Source organism: Triticum aestivum, chromosome 6A (genome assembly GCF_018294505.1).
Source record: "Triticum aestivum cultivar Chinese Spring chromosome 6A, IWGSC CS RefSeq v2.1, whole genome shotgun sequence".
In the NCBI taxonomy this organism is placed as follows: Eukaryota; Viridiplantae; Streptophyta; class Magnoliopsida; order Poales; family Poaceae; genus Triticum; species Triticum aestivum.
In genome coordinates, this window is record NC_057809.1 from 100,922,820 (window position 1) to 100,941,612 (window position 18,793).

The 18,793-nt window shown below is 47.2% G+C and overlaps 2 protein-coding genes and 1 pseudogene across 4 annotated transcripts; 2 read left to right on the forward strand and 1 right to left on the reverse strand.

Annotated features, from left to right (window-relative positions):
- The first annotated feature begins 431 nt into the window (after positions 1-431).
- Positions 432-5,026, forward strand: LOC123132288 (uncharacterized). 3 transcript variants are annotated; one of them, XM_044552082.1, is made up of 6 exons: positions 432-629; positions 1,420-1,966; positions 2,050-3,381; positions 3,486-3,813; positions 3,901-4,156; positions 4,259-5,026. In XM_044552082.1, the coding sequence occupies exons 2-6, from the start codon at positions 1,847-1,849 to the stop codon at positions 4,464-4,466; spliced, it is 2,244 nt and encodes a 747-aa protein (XP_044408017.1). In that variant the 5' UTR covers positions 432-629; positions 1,420-1,846; the 3' UTR covers positions 4,467-5,026. The 3 variants fall into 3 exon arrangements, with proteins under 3 accessions (XP_044408017.1, XP_044408016.1, XP_044408018.1); XM_044552081.1 differs by having other exon boundaries at positions 490-637; XM_044552083.1 differs by lacking the exons at positions 432-629; positions 1,420-1,966 and having other exon boundaries at positions 2,044-3,381.
- A 989-nt stretch (positions 5,027-6,015) lies between these two features.
- Positions 6,016-10,415, forward strand: LOC123132289 (uncharacterized). The gene is made up of 11 exons (XM_044552084.1): positions 6,016-6,412; positions 6,828-6,914; positions 7,031-7,150; positions 7,238-7,432; positions 7,527-7,730; positions 7,816-8,303; positions 8,713-8,812; positions 9,006-9,065; positions 9,152-9,244; positions 9,325-9,444; positions 9,682-10,415. The coding sequence occupies exons 1-11, from the start codon at positions 6,224-6,226 to the stop codon at positions 10,030-10,032; spliced, it is 2,007 nt and encodes a 668-aa protein (XP_044408019.1). The 5' UTR covers positions 6,016-6,223; the 3' UTR covers positions 10,033-10,415.
- Positions 10,416-12,371: 1,956 nt separating this feature from the next.
- On the reverse strand, positions 12,372-14,425 carry LOC123129493 (DNA (cytosine-5)-methyltransferase DRM2-like; annotated as a pseudogene).
- Positions 14,426-18,793: the final 4,368 nt, after the last annotated feature.

Sequence of the window (18,793 nt, forward strand, 5' to 3'; positions counted from 1 at the left end):
TGCTTTTGACACAACCTTTTTTTGTCTCAAAATATGGATCAATATCATCATTAAATTTATTTCCAAGCCACATTGGTAACAAAGCCTTATCTAATGGGTAGGTTGTGCCAGCCGCCACGCTCCACGTTGGTAAAGTGATGATTTTTCGCTAATCGTAACACGAATGTGATGGTTTTATGCATTTTACTCCTTTCTCGCTCACATGTCGATTTGGTAAGTGGATTGGTTCACAGGCCATGGGGGAGCTTCACTAGGGCATTTTTTTTTCTTGAGGAATCACTAGGGCAAACCTGGGCCGTCGTCCCCAGCAGAAAGGAAACAAAGTTACCCACAACACGGCAGCCCATAACTAATACGGCCCACTAGGGCAAACCTGGACTGAGAGGGGAGCAGCCAAAAAAAAGAGATGGGAGCAGCCAAAAAAAAAAAGCAGCGACCGACCAGCTCTGTTCTCGCGCGGACTTGGCGTTGGCGAGCGGCGTGGGTGGGCGGGGGCAGATGCGTTCCGGCGTGGGGGGTGGCGGGCCACCGGCCGCGGGCGCCCGTAATCCAGACCGTCGGACGGCCAGAGGCATCAACGCCTCGTCGCGGCCGCGCTCAGGCATCAGGCGACGCCGGCGCCGCGCGCGGTGAGCCAGTGAGCAGCAAGAGCAGTCTACCACTCTACCCTCCCTCTCCCCGTTTCTAATCTTATCCAATTCAGTTCCAGTTTCCCACTGCATCTTAATTTGTTGGGGAAATTTCTAATTAGGGCAGAGATTTTGCGCTGAATAGGTTTGTGGTTTACAGCCTATAGAGTATAGAACCGAACCCAGCGATGCTTATGGGGAACACTATTGATCCATTTTACAGAAGAAATAGAGGTGATTGTGAGAGAAGCTAATGAACCAGCATTGACTGAATGCCCAGCCTCCTCAAAAGCATGCGTAATAAAGCTATTTGTTGCTCCAGTATGGACATCAAAGTCATGAACATGATAATGCAACAAAACCATGCGTGGACTTATTGAATCAGCAAGGCAATTTGGGACTTGTCGTAGCAGTGGGCAACAAGAGGGATACAGAAAGAAACCAGCCGAGGATGAAAGTCCCAGCTGCAGGCTTGCCGCTGTTAAAGTGGCTTGCATCACAATCTTGTTCTTTTAGTGTAGTCGTATGATTTGGTATCCGAAAAAAGTTGCAGCTTCGTGCCTCCTGAGGTTTCTTTCAATCTCCGCCGCTGTTCACAGGCGGTTCTTTCTAGCACGCATTGTGACTTGTTTGTTATCTTTAATTTTTAATAACTGTTAGTACAAGAATAAGAAATGTTGCAGCTTCTTTTTCAATCACATTTTAACAGCATAACGACAGGTATATGAAAAATGAGTCAATATTCATGCAATAATAAATTAATAATGGTTGAACCACTCGGTCGTTCCAGGTGAAGAAAATACCCAAGACATTCTCATCGCTGGAGCATTACTTGGATTCGTTTGCTGAGCCATTGGTCGAGGAAGTCCACGCGGACTTCCTCTCTTCGTTCGAGGGTTACCACCAAGCACCATTCCTTCAGGTAACCAGGGTTCAGAAGCTCGACCATGGCGAGAAGTCCTCGGCCTTCTTCTTCTGTTTTCTAGCTGCCAGGAGAACATCGTACACTCCCGTCAAGGACGACATCGTCGCCATCTCCTCCTCGAGGAAGGGCAAGCACCCGTCATCCTACGTCTTGGGTTCGGTCTGCAAGAGCTGGGGACGACGAGGATTTCCCAGCTGACTGCTTCATCGTCAGGCTGTCGACGGCTGTTCCGCCCGTGGAGGTCGACGCCGGAACAAACAGACCCGTGGCGCCGTTGTTCGTCTCATTTCTCATGAACACCAAGACGTACAATCGCATTTGGACGTGCCTTCAGCTGGGGAAGACGAGCGGTCGGAAGAGAGTGAGCGATGCCGGTCTCGTGGATGCCATCTGGAGATACAGCGCCTCGAAGGTAGACTCTTCTTATGCAGCGTGCTATATATCATTCTTTGTCACTGGCTTAATTACTTGTAAATTTCACTTTTCCACATGAAGGCAGTGGAAAACGACTCCGGGTCCCAGTCATCTCATCGGTCAGCTGCCGCCGCCGACCTTGGGCTCGACAGGTTCAGGCTTAACGAGTCGCAGCTGAACGCAGTAGAGGACTCCGTTGCAGCAATGGGGAGCCCTTCTCCTTCCCTGAAGCTGATATGGGGGCCTCCAGGGACCGGCAAAACCAAGACCATCAGCACCATACTCTGGGCGATGCTGCTCAGGGGGCACCGGACGCTTACTTGTGCTCCGACCAACACCGCGGTGCTGGAGGTCGCGTCTCGAGTTGTCCAGCTTGTCCGGGAGTTCTCGAATGGCGGCAGCGGCGGCTGCTTCCTCAGTGACATCGTTCTGCTGGGAAACAATGAGAAGATGAAGGTAGATGCCAGCCACGAGCTCTCTGCGGTGTTCCTTGACTGTCGTGTCGAGCGGCTTTCCCAATGCTTCTCGCCAAATGGAGGCTGGGCGCACTGCTTGCGTTCGCTGATGGGTTTTCTTGTGGAGCCTGTGAGCAAATACCAGCTGTACACCGACAAAATTACCAAGGACCGTGAGGAGGAGGAGGAGAAGAAGAGGAACATCTCATCAAATGTACTAGATAAGAAGAACAAAAATGTTGCAAGATGCAATAAAGGGAATGGCCATGAAAAGGATAGATGCAATAATGAAGGAGACGTGCAAGTGTTTATTACCCTGTCATTCAAGGATTTTGTGAGAGCCACTCACAAGGAACTCGCTCACAACTTGTGCCACTGCATCGAGACATTGCAGAATGATTTCCCAAGGGACCCTACGCCGGCGCCGAATTTCTGGTGCATGTCCGATGTGGTAGAAGCAACAAGAGTTCTCGGTGCGCTGCTAGACGCCGGTGCCGGCGACAGACACGAGGCATGGGTGAGCGATGTCGGCGATGCCTGCAACCCGTGCTCTGTGAGCAGCGATCCTCCATGCGAGGAATGCAGATTCAGGAAAGCGAGGTCACTCTGTCTCGAACAACTGGAGTATCTGCGCAACAATCTGAAGCTCCCCGGCTACTACGACAAGCGACCGATTGAAACCTACCTGCTGAAGAGAGCCAAGAGTATCCTGTGCACTGTTTCCACTTCTTTCAGGCTGTATAACGTACTGCCCACGGATAACCACAAACCTGTTGGCGGGCAAGGACAACAGCAACGCAAAGAACCTGAGATCTTCCCACCTCTGGAGCTGTTGGTCGTCGACGAGGCCGCGCAGCTCAAGGAGTGCGAGGCCATGATCCCGCTGCAGCTGCCTTGTATAAGGCATGCTGTTTTCATCGGGGATGAGCGCCAGCTACCTGCTCTCGTCAAGAGCAAAGTATGATCTCTGAAGCCAGTTCACTCACTAGTTAGTACTGTAGTTACTAGTACTAGAGTAGACTTGACTAATAAGACCCTTTGCTTGCGAAATGGTCGTTGCAGATATCCGAGAATGCGGATTTCGGAAGAAGCATCTTCGAGAGGCTGATCTCGCTAGGCTGCCGCAAGCACCTCCTCGACACCCAGTACAGGATGCATCCGGAGATAAGCAGGTTCCCTGTCTGGAGGTTTTATGACGGCAAGGTAGGTGACGGCCCCAACGTCGTCTCCAAGAGCCACCGGCGCCGCCTCTTGAGAGGCAACATGTTTGGGCCCTACTCGTTCATCAACGTGCGTGGGGGGCGCGAGAGCAGTGAGGAGCATAGCCGGAGCCCCAAAAACACCATCGAGATCGCCGTCGTCTCGCTGATAGTGGAGAGACTGTTCCGAGGTCTGTCATATGTACAAGCGGACATACAATGCTGGCCTTTGTTTGTGGCATAACTTTTTCTCTTTATTTCTTTACGCCTCATCACAGAGTCGTCTTCTTCGGGAACAAGGCTATCCGTTGGCATCCTGTCGGCGTACAACGCTCAGGTGAGAGCGTTCCAGGAGAAGCTGGAGAAACCATACGGTTGCCGCGATGGTTTCTCTCTCAAGATAAAGTCGGTGGACGGGTTCCAGGGCGGGGAGGAAGATGTCATCATCATATCCACGGTGAGGAGCAACGAGGATGGCGCCGTCGGGTTCCTCAGGGACGCAAAGCGTACCAATGTGGCTCTCACCAGGGCCAAGTAAGCCAAACATTTAATTACCTTGTGGTCATGTGTTGTTATGTAGTACCATGAGTCTATGACTGCCTTGGATGAACTGTGTGGTTTTGTTTTGGTCCGCAGGCATTGCTTGTGGGTGATTGGCAACGCGACGACTCTGTCGAAGAACAGGTCTGTCTGGCAGGACATTGTGTATGATTCTCAGAGACGACGGCGCTTTTTCCATGCTAGCAGTGACAAAGGTCTGCTAGACGCAATACAGGCGGCAACTACTGAGCTTGATGCCGCCGATAATCTGCACAAGATGGAGTCCTTGCAGTGCGCGGCATGATCCAGAGGTACATACTGTGGAATAAGTTCTCTGAAGCATGTTGTCGGCCTACGGTCGCAGGAGGCTGAAAGCTTCTGGCTTCCAAAGTTGGGTGGCAAAAAGGAGTAGAAGTAGAAACTAAGCTTGTGGTACTAACTTGTTCTGATTACAAAGACCCAGGAAGGATCGTTGTTCGATCGTGAGATAATTTGAAGTTTGGAAAGCGGACATCATATATCTTCGATGCTGGCGGCTCAAAGTTGAAACCGTGCCTGAGGAAGAACGGTTTAACCGTTGTAAACGATCACTTCTATTCGTTGTGAATGAACGGCCATGCCTGCCTGCAAACTTGTATATATAGCTCTCGTGGAAAAGATACCGTGATTGTTTGCTTTGGCCTTTGGGCAAAGCATCAGAATCGGGCTAAAGCCGGGGATGCCTTTGGGTGAAAGGTGTCAAGGTTGGCCACGCGTGGGTCTTCAAAAGCTTTGTGTTTAGTCTATGTTTGGTGCAGGTTTGGTCGTCGTGGGTTTTGGAAGAGCGTCAAGATGCATGCAAAAGATGGGACCATAGTTGGCAGACTTTGAACGAGCTTTGCCAAGGATGGATCTCTGTCGCTCTCGTGTGGTTCATTTTCTTGGATCTGATGTGCTTTAGTTCATTTTTATTTATCAGTAAAGCCAGATCGTCTTCTGATGAACACTTTGTTGGTCTTGCTCTAATCCACTTTGGTGCCATTCCTTCGGTGTAAAAAGCCTATGCAGCAAGATTTTTTTGTTGTTGCTAATATTGTAGCAAGAATTTTCGAGCCAATCACTGGTTCATGACACTAATGACATGAACAGCATAATGGATTCCTCGAACACATATACTCCCTCCGTTCCAAAATAGATGACCCAACTTTGCATTAAAGTTAGTACAAAGTTGAGTCATCTATTTTGGAACGGAGAGAGTAATAAGGTAATCTAAAACCATAAATAAACAACATGAGAGCAGTAAAAATGTAGGAAACGTGCTCCCTCTGTCCCATGATATAAGAGCGTTTTTGACAATGCAGTGTAACGGAGGGAGTAGTTTTTTGGATTGTTTTGAAGACGCGAGTTGTACCATCATTGCTACGGGCCAAGTAATAGTAGGAGGCAAAGGCAACTGTTATTGTCAAATGGTTCCAAACAGCGCAGCAAGCAAACACAGAAGAGACAGCGCAAGAGGCCACCCGTTGCAATCAGACCGCCCAAACACAACAGCAGCACAAGCACAGCAAGCAAGTCCAAAATTCAAAATAACGTGGCAGCAATTTGTGTTCAGCATCCGTCACGGTGAGTCGGTGACCACGGGCCAGCATGATGACCAAGAAGTTGACCGGCGGAGGAGGGCTTGCAACCAAGAACCAACCAACGGCACGGCAGGGCACGCGCACGCCCGCACCGCAGGCCATCATGGTCAGAATCGTCACACCGTCGTCACCTTTCAGCGTACTACTAGTGCCCTCCCACTCGCCCCCCACTCCGCCAAAAGTCCACCCTTTCCCTCCCTCCCTCCCTCGGCCCCTCCCACGCCCGCCGCCCCGCCCCGCGCCCAAACGCCCGCCCGCCCGCCATAAAGCAGGCCTCCCGGGCCTCGCCGCGCGCCCAACGCACCCAACGCCTCCCCCCGTCCCCCACGCCCACGCCGACGCAATGCACCCCGTCGAGCAGGCGCGCCGCGGTGCGACCGCCGTTGCCGCGTAGGGTCTGGTCAGGTGGCGGCAGGACTGGCCGACCGGAGGCCCGCCCCCCATGCCGTGCGCGCGGGCCGAGGACGCGCTCCCCTCCGCCGCCGCCGACATGGTCTCCGCCGCCCTGATCCAGAAGGCGGCCGGCGGCGGCGCCCGGAGGCCCGCCGAGCCAGGCCGCGCGCTGCAGCGCACGCCGCACGTGTCCGCGGGGGACGTCGACGCGCCGGCGCCGGCGGCCAGCTGCTCCGGGGTGAGTTCCTGCTCCGTACTGTCAAGTCACGACCCACAGAAATCATGCTCCTATTATTTCTAAATTTAAATGTCCGGATTATTGAGCCATAGCGTGGTTGGGAAAAGCCTAGATTCTTGGTGTAGAAAGGCGAGATTTTAGCACCTAACGCCGCGAACCAGATCAAATCGCTGTCCCTTTGCGGGTGCCGTCGCGCCGAGGGCGCCGTACAGGGGGACAACGTCCTTGTCCCGGATGGAGTCCCTCGCCTCGTCTGTCCCCACTCCCAACTAAATCACCACCGCAGGCTGTGCGGTCAACCGGCAATCTTGTTGCTCAGTGCTCACTTGACCTCTGTCTCCAAGATTGGATGCATCAATAAAGTAGTTTAATAGCATTATCTTGACTGAATTGCTTTGGTCTGTTCTTGTTGTAGGATGATGGCAAGGGCAACCGCGGCGGGAGGAGAGAGGAGAGCCGCAGGGGCAGGACGCGGAGCTACCGCTCGGAGCTCGAGCAGGAAGTGTGTGATTACTCTTCTTGTCGCTGGTTATATGTCGTTTTTCGACGGTTCGATGTAATGTTATGTCGGTGCCTGGATTCGGTGTTTGTTCTTATCCGGTAAGTGGAACCGTGCAGGTCAAGAAACTGCAGAGGCAGCTCGAGAAAGAGATCGAGCTGCACGTGGCGCTGGCGGAGGCCGTCACGCAGAATGCGCCGCCGCCTGCATTGAATTCTTCTGCCAAGATCCCACCTGAGGTGCAGGAGCTATTTATACTACACTGTCATTTACTAGAAAGTCAATGTGCATTCACTAATCTTGTTTTAACCTTCCATCATGTGTAGACACAGGAGCTACTAGTTAACATTGCCTCCCTGGAGGGTGCCGTTTCGAACCTCGAAAAGGAGTTAAATGATCTGTATTACCAGCTTTGTCATGAAAGGAATGAACGGCTACTTGCCCAAAATAACCCAGGAGGCTTGCCATCTGCGTCCTCAGATGACCGCTCGCTGTCAACTTGCATGTGTACATGGGAAGAAGTAAGTATTATTATCTGACAAAATATCTCCTTGGGGTGCATTATTCCTGATACAGGAGTGTTGTTGACGGTTTCTTGATTATATTTCTCATCAGCACATATCATCATTGAGGGATTTGAAGTTTGGAGGATCCGAGTCAATGAGATCAATGCAACAAGATTTACTCACAGAACTTGATTATGACCAGGATCTTGGAGAAGAATCCGAAGATAGACAAATGGTTTCCCTAAATAGGCTGCTCGAGAAACACCGAGATGTCTCTTTGAATGGACTGTTGGAAAAGCACCGGGACGAAGAGGTCCTTTTCATGTTTATGCATAACAGCCTATTCGTGTATTTGTCATAGATATTAGTATATTGAAGCTTAATTTATGTTTCTGCAGATGCAAGGGTCATGCTCGGTGGAAAATCAAGGCAAAGAAGATGAAAAGATCGATGATTTATCATTTGAACAGTCCATTCAAAAATTAACTAGCATGAAAGCAGGAAATCTTTGGAACTATCCAAATCAGCTATCAGAGGAGATGGTGCGCTGCATGAGAAACATTTTCCTCCGTTTATCTGAATCCTCCAAGATATCTGCGAAGGCATCTTCTGATTGTTCATCTTCCTCAGCGGAGCGTCTATCTGGTTCTACACTGGCATCCTTCTCAGATTCATCCATATTACCCTCAATGCTACGGAGCTCTTCGGTTGACTCCTATCACAATGATGAGATGATGAATAAAGCCAGAAACTTTGACCCGTATAAAGTTAATGGAAAGGGAACCCGAAGAGACATCGGAAACTACTGTTCAGCAGCTGAAGTATCTTGGATGTCGGTTGGAAAGGAGCAACTTGAATATGCATCTGAAGCTCTAAAAAAGTTCAGGTTTGCTGCTGCAACCTCGGCCAAAGCTAACAACAATCCTACTCTAGATATTTTGCGTACTTACAAATGTCATATATGTGGAACTGTTAGCGTCGGATCAACATTTCTAATTGTGTTGCCCCAATTGAATCTACAAATAACTGAACTGAGGGAAGGATAGGATACTCCCATGTAATCTTTAGTTGCTGGAAACAATCAAACTAAGTAATTTTTTCTTTGAATTGGGCTGCTTGTCATCATTTTTAGCACCACAAGGTATCACGATGCATGAAAACATCTTTTTCGTGTCAAATTTTCCCAATTGGTGTTATTTCTGCCTATAAGCCCATTATTCTGGAGCAACTTTTAGTTCTTACTATTTATTATGAATGTATTTAGTAATTCGTGTATCATTCTCATTGGTTTGCAGATTTCTCGTGGAGCAGCTATCAAAAGTTAACCCTGATTGTTTGAACTCTGATGAGCGGCTAGCCTTTTGGATTAACTTGTATAATGCGCTAATAATGCATGTAAGTACAAATTGTTACTTACGAGGCTGTTTTTACGGGCATGGATTGTATTTGAAAAGAAAAATAAGTCCACTCAGTTCTGCTGTATTTCCATTCCACATCTTTCTTCATAAAAAGCCTTAATTTTCTTTAACTTTCTATCACTTGCTTATTGAACCTCGTGCACTAACAATTCTGTACTGGCATCTACCAGTCATACCTCGCATATGGAGTTCCCCGGAATGACATCAAGCTTTTCTCTCTGATGCAAAAGGTTTGTCGAGTCTCTGTTCCCAGTTGAACAAATACATGTCATCTTTCTTCAGTGAGGCAGTTGGTTAAAGTGAGTTGGTGATGCAGGCCTGTTACACAGTTGGTGGGCAGTCGTTCAGTGCAGCTGAAATAGAGTTTGTGATACTAAAGATGAAGACTCCGGTGCATCGGCCCCAACTTGTATAACTCTTTTCTTAATCCATTTTGTTTTGCCCCTAGTTTTATTATAACCTCTTATTGTTTTCCCTGCCTGTTTGTAGTCTTTGATGTTGGCTCTTCAGAAGTTCAAAATTTCTGAGGGGCACAAGAAGTATTCGATCGATCAAGCTGAGCCCCTTCTGCTGTTTGGTCTGAGTTGTGGAATGTTCTCTTCACCAGCTGTAAGTACATTAAGAGACTGTCATAATTTCCTGGAAATACACGTATATTGTTACACAATGCTTGTTTATTCAAACCTTGCTCACACGCCTTTTTAACGTACTATCTAGGATATTTGAACATGTACACTGTCATAACCAATTATAAGAATCATAAAGTATAATCTATCTTGCCCTCTGTGTGTGTATATTCTAGTAATATTTATGTTATTGAGGTGATGATGATCTGCTGTCATACAGGTAAGAATCTTCACGGCAGCAAATGTCAGGAATGAGCTTCTGGAGTCACTGAGAGACTACATCCAAGCGTCTGTCGGCATAAGTGACCGAGGGAAACTACTGATCCCAAAGTTACTGCAGAGCTATGCCAAGGGGGCCGTCGAAGACTCCCTGTTCACGGACTGGATCTGCCATCACCTCTCGCCTGAGCAAGTTGCAACCATCCGAGAGTATTCCTCTCAGAGGAGGCAGCGGCTTCTCGGGGCACGCAGTTTCACTGTGGTCGCGTTCGACTCGAAATTCCGGTACCTGTTCTTGCCTGACAGCAGTGGCTCCCAGAAGCCACAACACAGAACAGGCTCCCTAGGCTGATCCTGCCAGCTGGTATGTTTGGGCCACAGAATTCATTCTTTGCAGACTGGAAAATGTGATGGCTAGTTGTATATGGTGTACATTTTTTGGGAGGAAATTATACAACACAGCAGAGCTCAGAAACCGCTTCGGTGAAGATATTTCATCTGCGAAGTTGGATTATCTCTACCAAGATCGCGGCGAAAGGAAGATGTTTTGGATCTCATGGTGTTTGGCGCTGCGTTTCATACCAGGGATACCGTTTTGGTCTTTCTTTTCTCGAATATATACTTTTTTCTCTTTTGTAAAGTTGTTTTTGTCTGGGTTGATTGGTTTGTAAGTTGTGCACTAATAAACTGGGTGGTGCCATATATTGTGAGAGGGTTATCTTTTTTGCACTGAAATGTGGCCATAGCTGGAAAGAAATTATTGCGGATGCGCTGATATTTAGATTCATGCAGAGCATAAACAACATTAAATAAATCATGTTAAGCGATTCACAATGTCAATAACTTGTGAACTGGATGTTGACTTGAAACTTAAATATAGTGGAAGTACTTTGTTTAGAACAAATATATACATGTGGTTTACATGTATCCAGTACAAATTATTTAAGAATGTGCAAAAATGTTCGAACAATTATCTGAATCTCTCGCTGCCATTCCAGCCTGATGCTGTTGCTGACTCCTATATCCATGGACGCAAAGCTAAATAAAGAACCACCTGAATCATTACCATGTGCTGTGAAGGTTAATTTGTATAGACGGATTTCCTCTTGCAAGATGAGCAACCACAAATGCCTCCATACTATAATTATGTAGACTCAGAAGAAAGTGCAAGTTTTTGTTAATGGTGACATCTTCATCAGCCTTGCATTCCAGCAGCTCCCTCCCTTAGTCTGCCTCTGGACAAAGGGTTAAAGGCAAAGCTTGAACGGCGCCATGAATGCCCTGAGTTTCATATCTCCATCTGGATCATCAAAGGCTTTAAAGAACATAAATGCACCAGCAAACGAATAATCAGTCCACGAGTAACCAGCGACAGCATGCTACTACTGTCACAAGAATATGATGCCATTACATTCTAAAGAAATCTCAGCTTCCAGCTGCAAAAGACATCTACATGTAACTGAAAACAAATGAAGCTTCAGTGAGAGTTGAGAGGCCACAGTTATCATACGGCAGATCACAGAAGTTGTCAGCACAGATATGCCAGAGCCCGTCCGAACAGGTCCAGATGCCAGGCCAGAAGTCAGCTAGGAAGACTATATGGACAACTTAACATGCAAATCAAAATAATCTAGCAAGAAAAAGAACAGAATAAGTTATTTCTGAAAGCGCATCGGCTATGTTTGCATTGCAGTATAGACCAGATACTAATTCTGCAACTGTAACAGCTTTGTTTGCACTCTACTGTAGACTGTCTTATATCTGTGTGAACGTATCAGTTTTTTTGCACTGCAAGTGAAACACCAAATTCCAGTCTTAAATTGCCCGACAATTTCCTTGAAGAGGCCAGAACCAAGAACAAGACAAATGCGTCTGATAAAATTACAATTTTACCTTTGCCTCACGAGACAAATGCTGAAAATTCTGGAATTAAAGTAAACATAAATAAGAGTACAATGCACTTTATGTGTACAGAAATATAAACAGTTCTCACTTCCCTGTGTACATAAATATAAACAGCAAAGGCCACAATACAAGTTTGCTTTACAAATAAGTAGCTGCTAGCAAACAGAGACTGAAAGACACAACAAGCAATAATGCATCCTAGAATAGCTACCCTTCCCATGACTTTACCTCTATTTTCAGTCAACAGGAATTATGGAAGGGAAACAATAGAACGCAATGCAACATTTCAAGACTACCCGAGTTTAAGTTAATAGAACTCACCTGAAAACGAAATCCATTTAATCATACTTCAAAGAAGCCAAAGTAATGATAGAGCTCATAGGCAACACACCAAGAACCTCAAAATGTTATCATAGGCAACCTATATACAGAACTTCAGATTTACATAACAAGAGTACAAATGCAGGTGTATCATTATAAAGTATTGGAGAAATATGGCAACATGTCATCACTTAAACAATCAGATCACAACTTTATGTAGGCATTCATCATCCCAAACTCACACACACTGTTGATTCAGTAGTACTCCCTCTGTAGTGATCTAAAAGGTCTTCTATTACTTTACAGAGGTAGTACCTTTATTTGAGTTGGCGATGTTAAGTAAGCAGTTTTGGAGTTGAGGATGGAAATTAGACTCTGGTAAGAGTTTAAGGGGACCACGGTAGACTTTCTTTGGGTAAAGAAGAACAGGTTCTAAATTACGTACTAGTTAGCAACAATGAATCATATGCTAAATGTGACTCTCAGATAAACCTCCTCCAAGTCACCTCTGTTTACACTTGGGACATTCAGTTTCTAGAGATAAACACTACTAAATGGACAAACAGCCACTACAATGGATAGGCTACATCCTCGCCATAACGGACTTGACAACATTCAGTATTCTCGAGTACTCGTAGAACAGAGCAGATTGCTCGCCCTGTAAACCATCACGGTGGTGCCGGTTGCTGCCGGTAAGATTGTTGCATGGGCTGCCTCCAATTATCAAGTCAAAACCACCCAATCTTCTAGTCAATGACTCGATTGTATCATTAGTGAGAGTCTCCATGCCTGGAATCTCAATCAGACTGCCACCCGTTTGATTCTGATTCCACCAACCTCTGAAAATCCTCCTGTTCACTTCAGAAATCTCAACAGAAACCACTGTCTTCATGTGGACCCCAAGCTTGTGCAGGGCTACTTCTCCTCCCCCAATACCGGTGAATAAGGACAGCACATTTATACCATCAGGAAACATGTCCATCAACACTGACAGGTGATAAGCAACTGTATCCACTTGAAATGAGTTCCCAAGAGCTTTGTACCTCTCCATCTTGCAGACTCCCCTCGTGTGGTCTCTTGGGAAACCAAGTAGATACTCCATCTCATGGGGCTCCAAAGGCGCAACCTTGTTCTTTCCAATCCAGACAAGATTCCATTTCCTGCATTCATCCATGACATACTTCTGAACACTTAAGAGATGGTAGACTGCCTGAGCTTGCAAGAGCATACTTGATCCGTTCTGTCAGCTTTGCACTTGCCACACTCGTCAGCAGGCAGTTTAGCTGCCTTCTTGGGTCCCAGGAAGGCCACCACTTTTCATAATCAGGGAAGGCCTCAAATATATTCTTTAGGGGGAGGGGAAGGAGAGGTGACCTGTTATCAATTGGTAGATTGTGTATATAACCTCTTTTCCTGGCAGCTGCACAAAGGTACTTAGAATCCACAAATTCTGGTTCGATGTCATACAAGGTTCTTGAAATAGTTCTCCATACGCCTCTAGGGGCTAAGGCCACATTCTCATAATAAAAGAAGGGGGGGTCCAACAGCTTGCTCTGAAAGCCTTCTCTTAACTGACCGTAGCCTGTCACCAGGCAGATTAAACCCGACCATTGGATTTGGAAGGGGCACTGGGTCGTCCTGGCTACCATCAAAAGGAGGTTGATTTCCTTGTGCTTCACCTCCATATCGTTTCCTCTTCTTACTGCTCTCTTCCACGAGTCTCACTTTCTTTCTCTGTCCAAAGGAATCAATGAAGCTGTTCGTAGCCTGCAAAATTACACAAATCAGTGTCCTTGCATCGAACTAGAAGGAAATGCGCGTCTTTGTCGTGCAAATGTGTTCCCAGGGCTATGAGTTAAAGGTCATTTATTTGTCTAAAGATTTCTTGTGGTAACAGTCCTTGTTTCTTTTTCCGGTATTGTGTAGCATGCAAGCGTAAATGGTTCTCTAATGGGCCTTCCTTTGTTTGCTGGGTGCTAACTTCCAGCTGAAAATATCTGTGTGGTGAAGAAGATGGGTGTTGACTGACAGATGGGGCTCAAGTTATCGATCTCATGATTGCACTAATTAGCTGATTGCATCGCAAACAGACTCCATATTACTGAGATATGTCAACTCTTTATTTTGATTTAGTGGGACAATATTGGCTGAATAACAGAGTAACGGACAAAAAAAAATCCAAAACCTATTTCTTGAGAGTGGCAGTGACCTCTCTGCCTCAGATATCATGTTGGCTGTTTCACTCATACCAACGACTACTTAATAAACAAACCAACAAGGCAAATGTTTCACATATATCATCATACCTACTATCATACTAAATTATCGAGCTGGAGATATAGAATCATCTACCTCATCATCAGAACGATCAGAGTTGGACCCTCTCCCACCAGCAGCATCATTGTTGCCATCCCAATCCTCGGAATCAAGATCGTCGTCGTCACGGTCATCTTCAATGCTCGGGGGGGGGGGCAGCCAGAAGTAGAGCAATCACCCACCAGACTCGAAAACGTCGCCATGCCCCTGAGCGGCGCGCACACGACAGGGGGGTGCGCCAGGACGCGTGGGGACACGCGTATCCCTGAGTATCTCTTGTTTTGTGATTTGATACAAGAAACGAAAGAATTCGGGATGCGGCAGGGATGCTTGGCAAATACGGCCGCGATACGGGTGCGGAGGGGGACGGCGACGGTGGCCGCTGGCCGCTGGCGAGGAAGAAGATGTGAAGGCAGCCGCCGGCGAGAAAGAAGCTCCGGGAAGGGCGGAAGATGGGCAATGTGGCCGCCGGCGAGGAAGAAGATTCGGGCGGAGAGGAAGATGGCGACGGAGGCCGCGGACGAGCAAGGAGGGGAGGCGGCGGAGCGGTGGCCTCATCTCCCTGTCCTGCGGCACTCCGGCGGCTGGAGCAAGCTTGGGCAGAGCACGGGACTGGGAGCGGCTGGAGGGGCTGAGTTAGGGCCCGTTACTTAGCCCTCCGGCGGCTGGAGCAGAGTCGCGGCGCGAGATCCGGGAGGCGCGAGGAGTGAGGCCGCGATGAGGTGGCGGCGGGGCGGCGCGAGGTCGGGGAGGACAGGGGTTTCGCGGGGCCGGCGGTGGAGCACGGGGAAGACAGGGCAAGGGCCTAAAATTAGAAGAGATGATTTTTCATGGGGTTTCGTGAAAAATATTGACTAGGGTCAGCGAAGGTAAAAATGTGATGAACCACTTTGTTTAAAATTCGAACTTAGATATCCGTTTTTGTTTACCCGCACATTAGCTTTGTTTAAAATCATTTTTTTATAAATTTTCATAAAGTTTGTAAAAAGAACATACACACCATCAAATTAATACCATGGGTTTCATCATTTAAATATTGTCACATTATATAAATTTGTTATTGTAAATGTTTATATTGTTGTCTATAAACTTGATCAAACGTTACAAAAATTGACTTCAGGCAAAGTTAATACATAGACTAAATAAATAAAAACAAAGGGAGCATGTTTCTTTCGAAAATCTAAATGGCCTCCATCAAAGGTGCATGTGGTCAAGACCTTTGACTCGGTCTCATGGTCTATATCTGTTTCAATATGATGTGTACCAGGATCTTGTTGGGGAACGTTGCAGAAAATTAAAATTTTTCCTACGGTTTCACCAAGATCCATCTATGAGTTCATCTAAGCAACGAGTTAAGGGAGAGAGTTTGCATCTACATACCACTTGTAGATCACGAGCGGAAGCTAGCCAAGGGGATGGTGATGATGGAGTCGTACTCGAACGTGATTCGGATCACCGATGTCCAAGTGCTGAACGGACAGTACCTCCGCGTTCAACACACGTACGGGACGGGAGACGTCTCCTCCTTCTTGATCCAGCAAGGGGGAAGGAGAGGTTGAGGAAGATTGCTCCAACGGCAGCACGACGGCGTGGTGTAGTTGGTGCAGCAGTACTCCGACAGGGCTTCGCCAAGCATATACGGAGGAGGAGAGGTGTTGGGGAGGGGAGGGGCTGCGCCTTGGCTTGTGTTAAGCTCCCATGCGCCTCCCCACTATATATAGGGGTGGAGGGGCTGGTTTCTTGCCCTCCAAGTCCATTGGGGCGTTGGCCAAGGTGGGAGGAAAGAAATCCCATCATTTCCTTCCCCACCGATTGTTATCCCCCTTTTTAGGGATCTTGATCTTATCCCTTCGGGATATGATCTTATTCCTTCTAAGGGGGGATCTTGGTGCGCCTTGACCAGGGGTGTGGGGCCTTTCCCCCACTACTCACGTTCATGTGGGTCCCCCCATGCAGGTGGGCCCCACTCCGGAACCTTCTAGAACCTTCCCGGTACAATACCGAAAAATCCCGAACATTTTCCGGTGGCCAAAATAGGACTTCCCATATATAAATCTTTACCTCCGGACCATTCCGGAACTCCTCGTGACGTCCGGGATCTCATCCGGGACTCCGAACAACATTCGGTAACCACATACAAACTTCCTTTATAACCCTAGCGTCATCGAACCTTAAGTGTGTAGACCCTACGGGTTCGGGAGACATGTAGACATGACCGAGACGTTCTCCGGTCAATAACCAACAGCGGGATCTGGATACCCATGTTGGCTCCCACATGCTTCTCGATGTTGTCATCGGATGAACCACGATGTCGAGGATTCGATCAAACCCTGTATACAATTCCCTTTGTCAATCGGTACGTTACTTGCCCGAGACTCGATCGTCGGTATCCCAATACCTTGTTCAGTCTCGTTACCGGCAAGTCACTTTACTCGTACCGTAATGCATGATCTCGTGGCCAACACTTTGGTCACCTTGAGCTCATTATGATGATGCATTACCGAGTGGGCCCAGAGATACCTCTCCGTCATACGGAGTGACAAATCCCAGTCTCGATCCGTGTCAACCCAACAGCTACTTTCGGAGATACCTGTAATGCACCTTTATAGTCACCCAGTTACGTTGTGACGTTTGATACACCCAAGGCACTCCTACGGTATCCGGGAGTTACACGATCTCATGGTCTAAGGAAGAGATACTTGACATTGGCAAAGCTCTAGCAAACGAACTAAACGACCTTTGTGCTATGCTTAGGATTGGGTCTTGTCCATCACATCATTCTCCTAATGATGTGATCCCGTTATCAACGACATCCAATGTCCATAGCCAGGAAATCATGACTATCTGTTGATCACAACGAGCTAGTCAACTAGAGGCTCACTAGGGACATATTGAGGTCTATGTATTCACACGTGTATTACGATTTCCGGATAATACAGTTATAGCATGAATAAAAGACAATTATCATGAACAATGAAATATAATAATACTTTTATTATTGCCTCTAGGGCATATTTCCAACAGTCTCCCACTTGCACTAGAGTCACCAATCTAGTTACATTGTGATGAATCGAACACCCATAGAGTTCTGGTGTTGATCATGTTTAGCTCGCGAGAGAGGTTTAGTCAACGGATCTGCGACATTCAGATCCGTATGTACTTTGCAAATTTCTATGTCTCCATCTTGAACATTTTCACGGATGGAGTTGAAACGACGCTTGATGTGCCTGGTCTTCTTGTGAAACCTGGGCTCCTTGGCAAGGGCAATAGCTCCAGTGTTGTCACAGAAGAGTTTGATTGGCCCCGACGCATTGGGTATGACTCCTAGGTCGGTGATGAACTCCTTCACCCAAATCGCTTCATGCGCTGCCTCCGAGGCTGCCATGTACTCCGCTTCACACGTAGATCCCGCCACGACGCTCTGCTTGCAGCTGCACCAGCTTACTGCTCCACCATTCAACATATACACGTATCCGGTTTGTGACTTAGAGTCATCCGGATCTGAGTCGAAGCTAGCGTCGACGTAACCCTTTACGACAAGCTCTTCGTCTCCTCCATAAACGAGAAACATGTCCTTTGTCCTTTTCAGGTACTTCAGGATATTCTTGACTGCTGTCCAGTGTTCCTTGCCGGGATTACTTTGGTATCTAGCTACCAAACTCACGGCAAGGTTTACATCAGGTCTGGTACACAGCATGGCATACATAATAGATCCTATGGCTGAAGCATAGGGGATGACACTCATCTCTTCTTTATCTTTTGCCGTGGTCGGTGACTGAGCCGAGCTCAATCTCACACCTTGTAACATAGGCAAGAACCCCTTCTTGGACTGATCCATTTTGAACCTCTTCAAAATCTTATCAAGGTATGTGCTTTGTGAAAGACCTATGAGGCGTCTCGATCTATCTCTATAGATCTTGATGCCTAATATGTAAGCAGCTTCTCCAAGGTCCTTCATTGAAAAACACTTATTCAAGTAGGCCTTAATGCTGTCCAGAAATTCTATATTATTTCCCATCAAGAGTATGTCATCTACATATAATATGAGAAATGCTACAGAGCTCCCACTCACTTTCTTGTAAACGCAGGCTTCTCCATAAGTCTGCATAAACCCAAACGCTTTGATCATCTCATCAAAGCGAATATTCCAACTCCGAGATGCTTGCACCAGCCCATAAATGGATCGCTGGAGCTTGCATACTTTGTTAGCGTTCTTAGGATCGACAAAACCTTCCGGCTGCATCATATACAGTTCTTCCTTAAGATGCCCGTTAAGGAATGCTGTTTTGACGTCCATCTGCCATATCTCATAATCATAGTATGCGGCAATTGCTAACATGATTCGGACGGACTTTAGCTTCGCTACGGGAGAGAATGTCTCGTCGTAGTCAATCCCTTGAACCTGTCGATAACCCTTAGCGACAAGTCGAGCTTTATAGATGGTGACATTACCATCCGCGTCTGTCTTCTTCTTAAAGATCCATTTGTTTTCTATCGCTCGCCGATCATCGGGCAAGTCTGTCAAAGTCCATACTTTGTTTTCATACATGGATTCTATCTCGGATTTCATG

Coding starts and splice junctions, on each gene's coding strand:
- LOC123132288 (XM_044552082.1), top strand. CDS start 1,847: ATGAACACCAAGACGTACAATCGCATTTGGACGTGCCTTCAGCTGGGG. Junction 3,382..3,485: donor CTGCTCTCGTCAAGAGCAAA/GTATGATCTCTG, acceptor TGGTCGTTGCAG/ATATCCGAGAATGCGGATTT. Junction 4,157..4,258: donor GTGGCTCTCACCAGGGCCAA/GTAAGCCAAACA, acceptor TTTGGTCCGCAG/GCATTGCTTGTGGGTGATTG.
- LOC123132289 (XM_044552084.1), top strand. CDS start 6,224: ATGCCGTGCGCGCGGGCCGAGGACGCGCTCCCCTCCGCCGCCGCCGAC. Junction 6,413..6,827: donor CGGCGGCCAGCTGCTCCGGG/GTGAGTTCCTGC, acceptor TTCTTGTTGTAG/GATGATGGCAAGGGCAACCG. Junction 6,915..7,030: donor GCTCGGAGCTCGAGCAGGAA/GTGTGTGATTAC, acceptor GGAACCGTGCAG/GTCAAGAAACTGCAGAGGCA.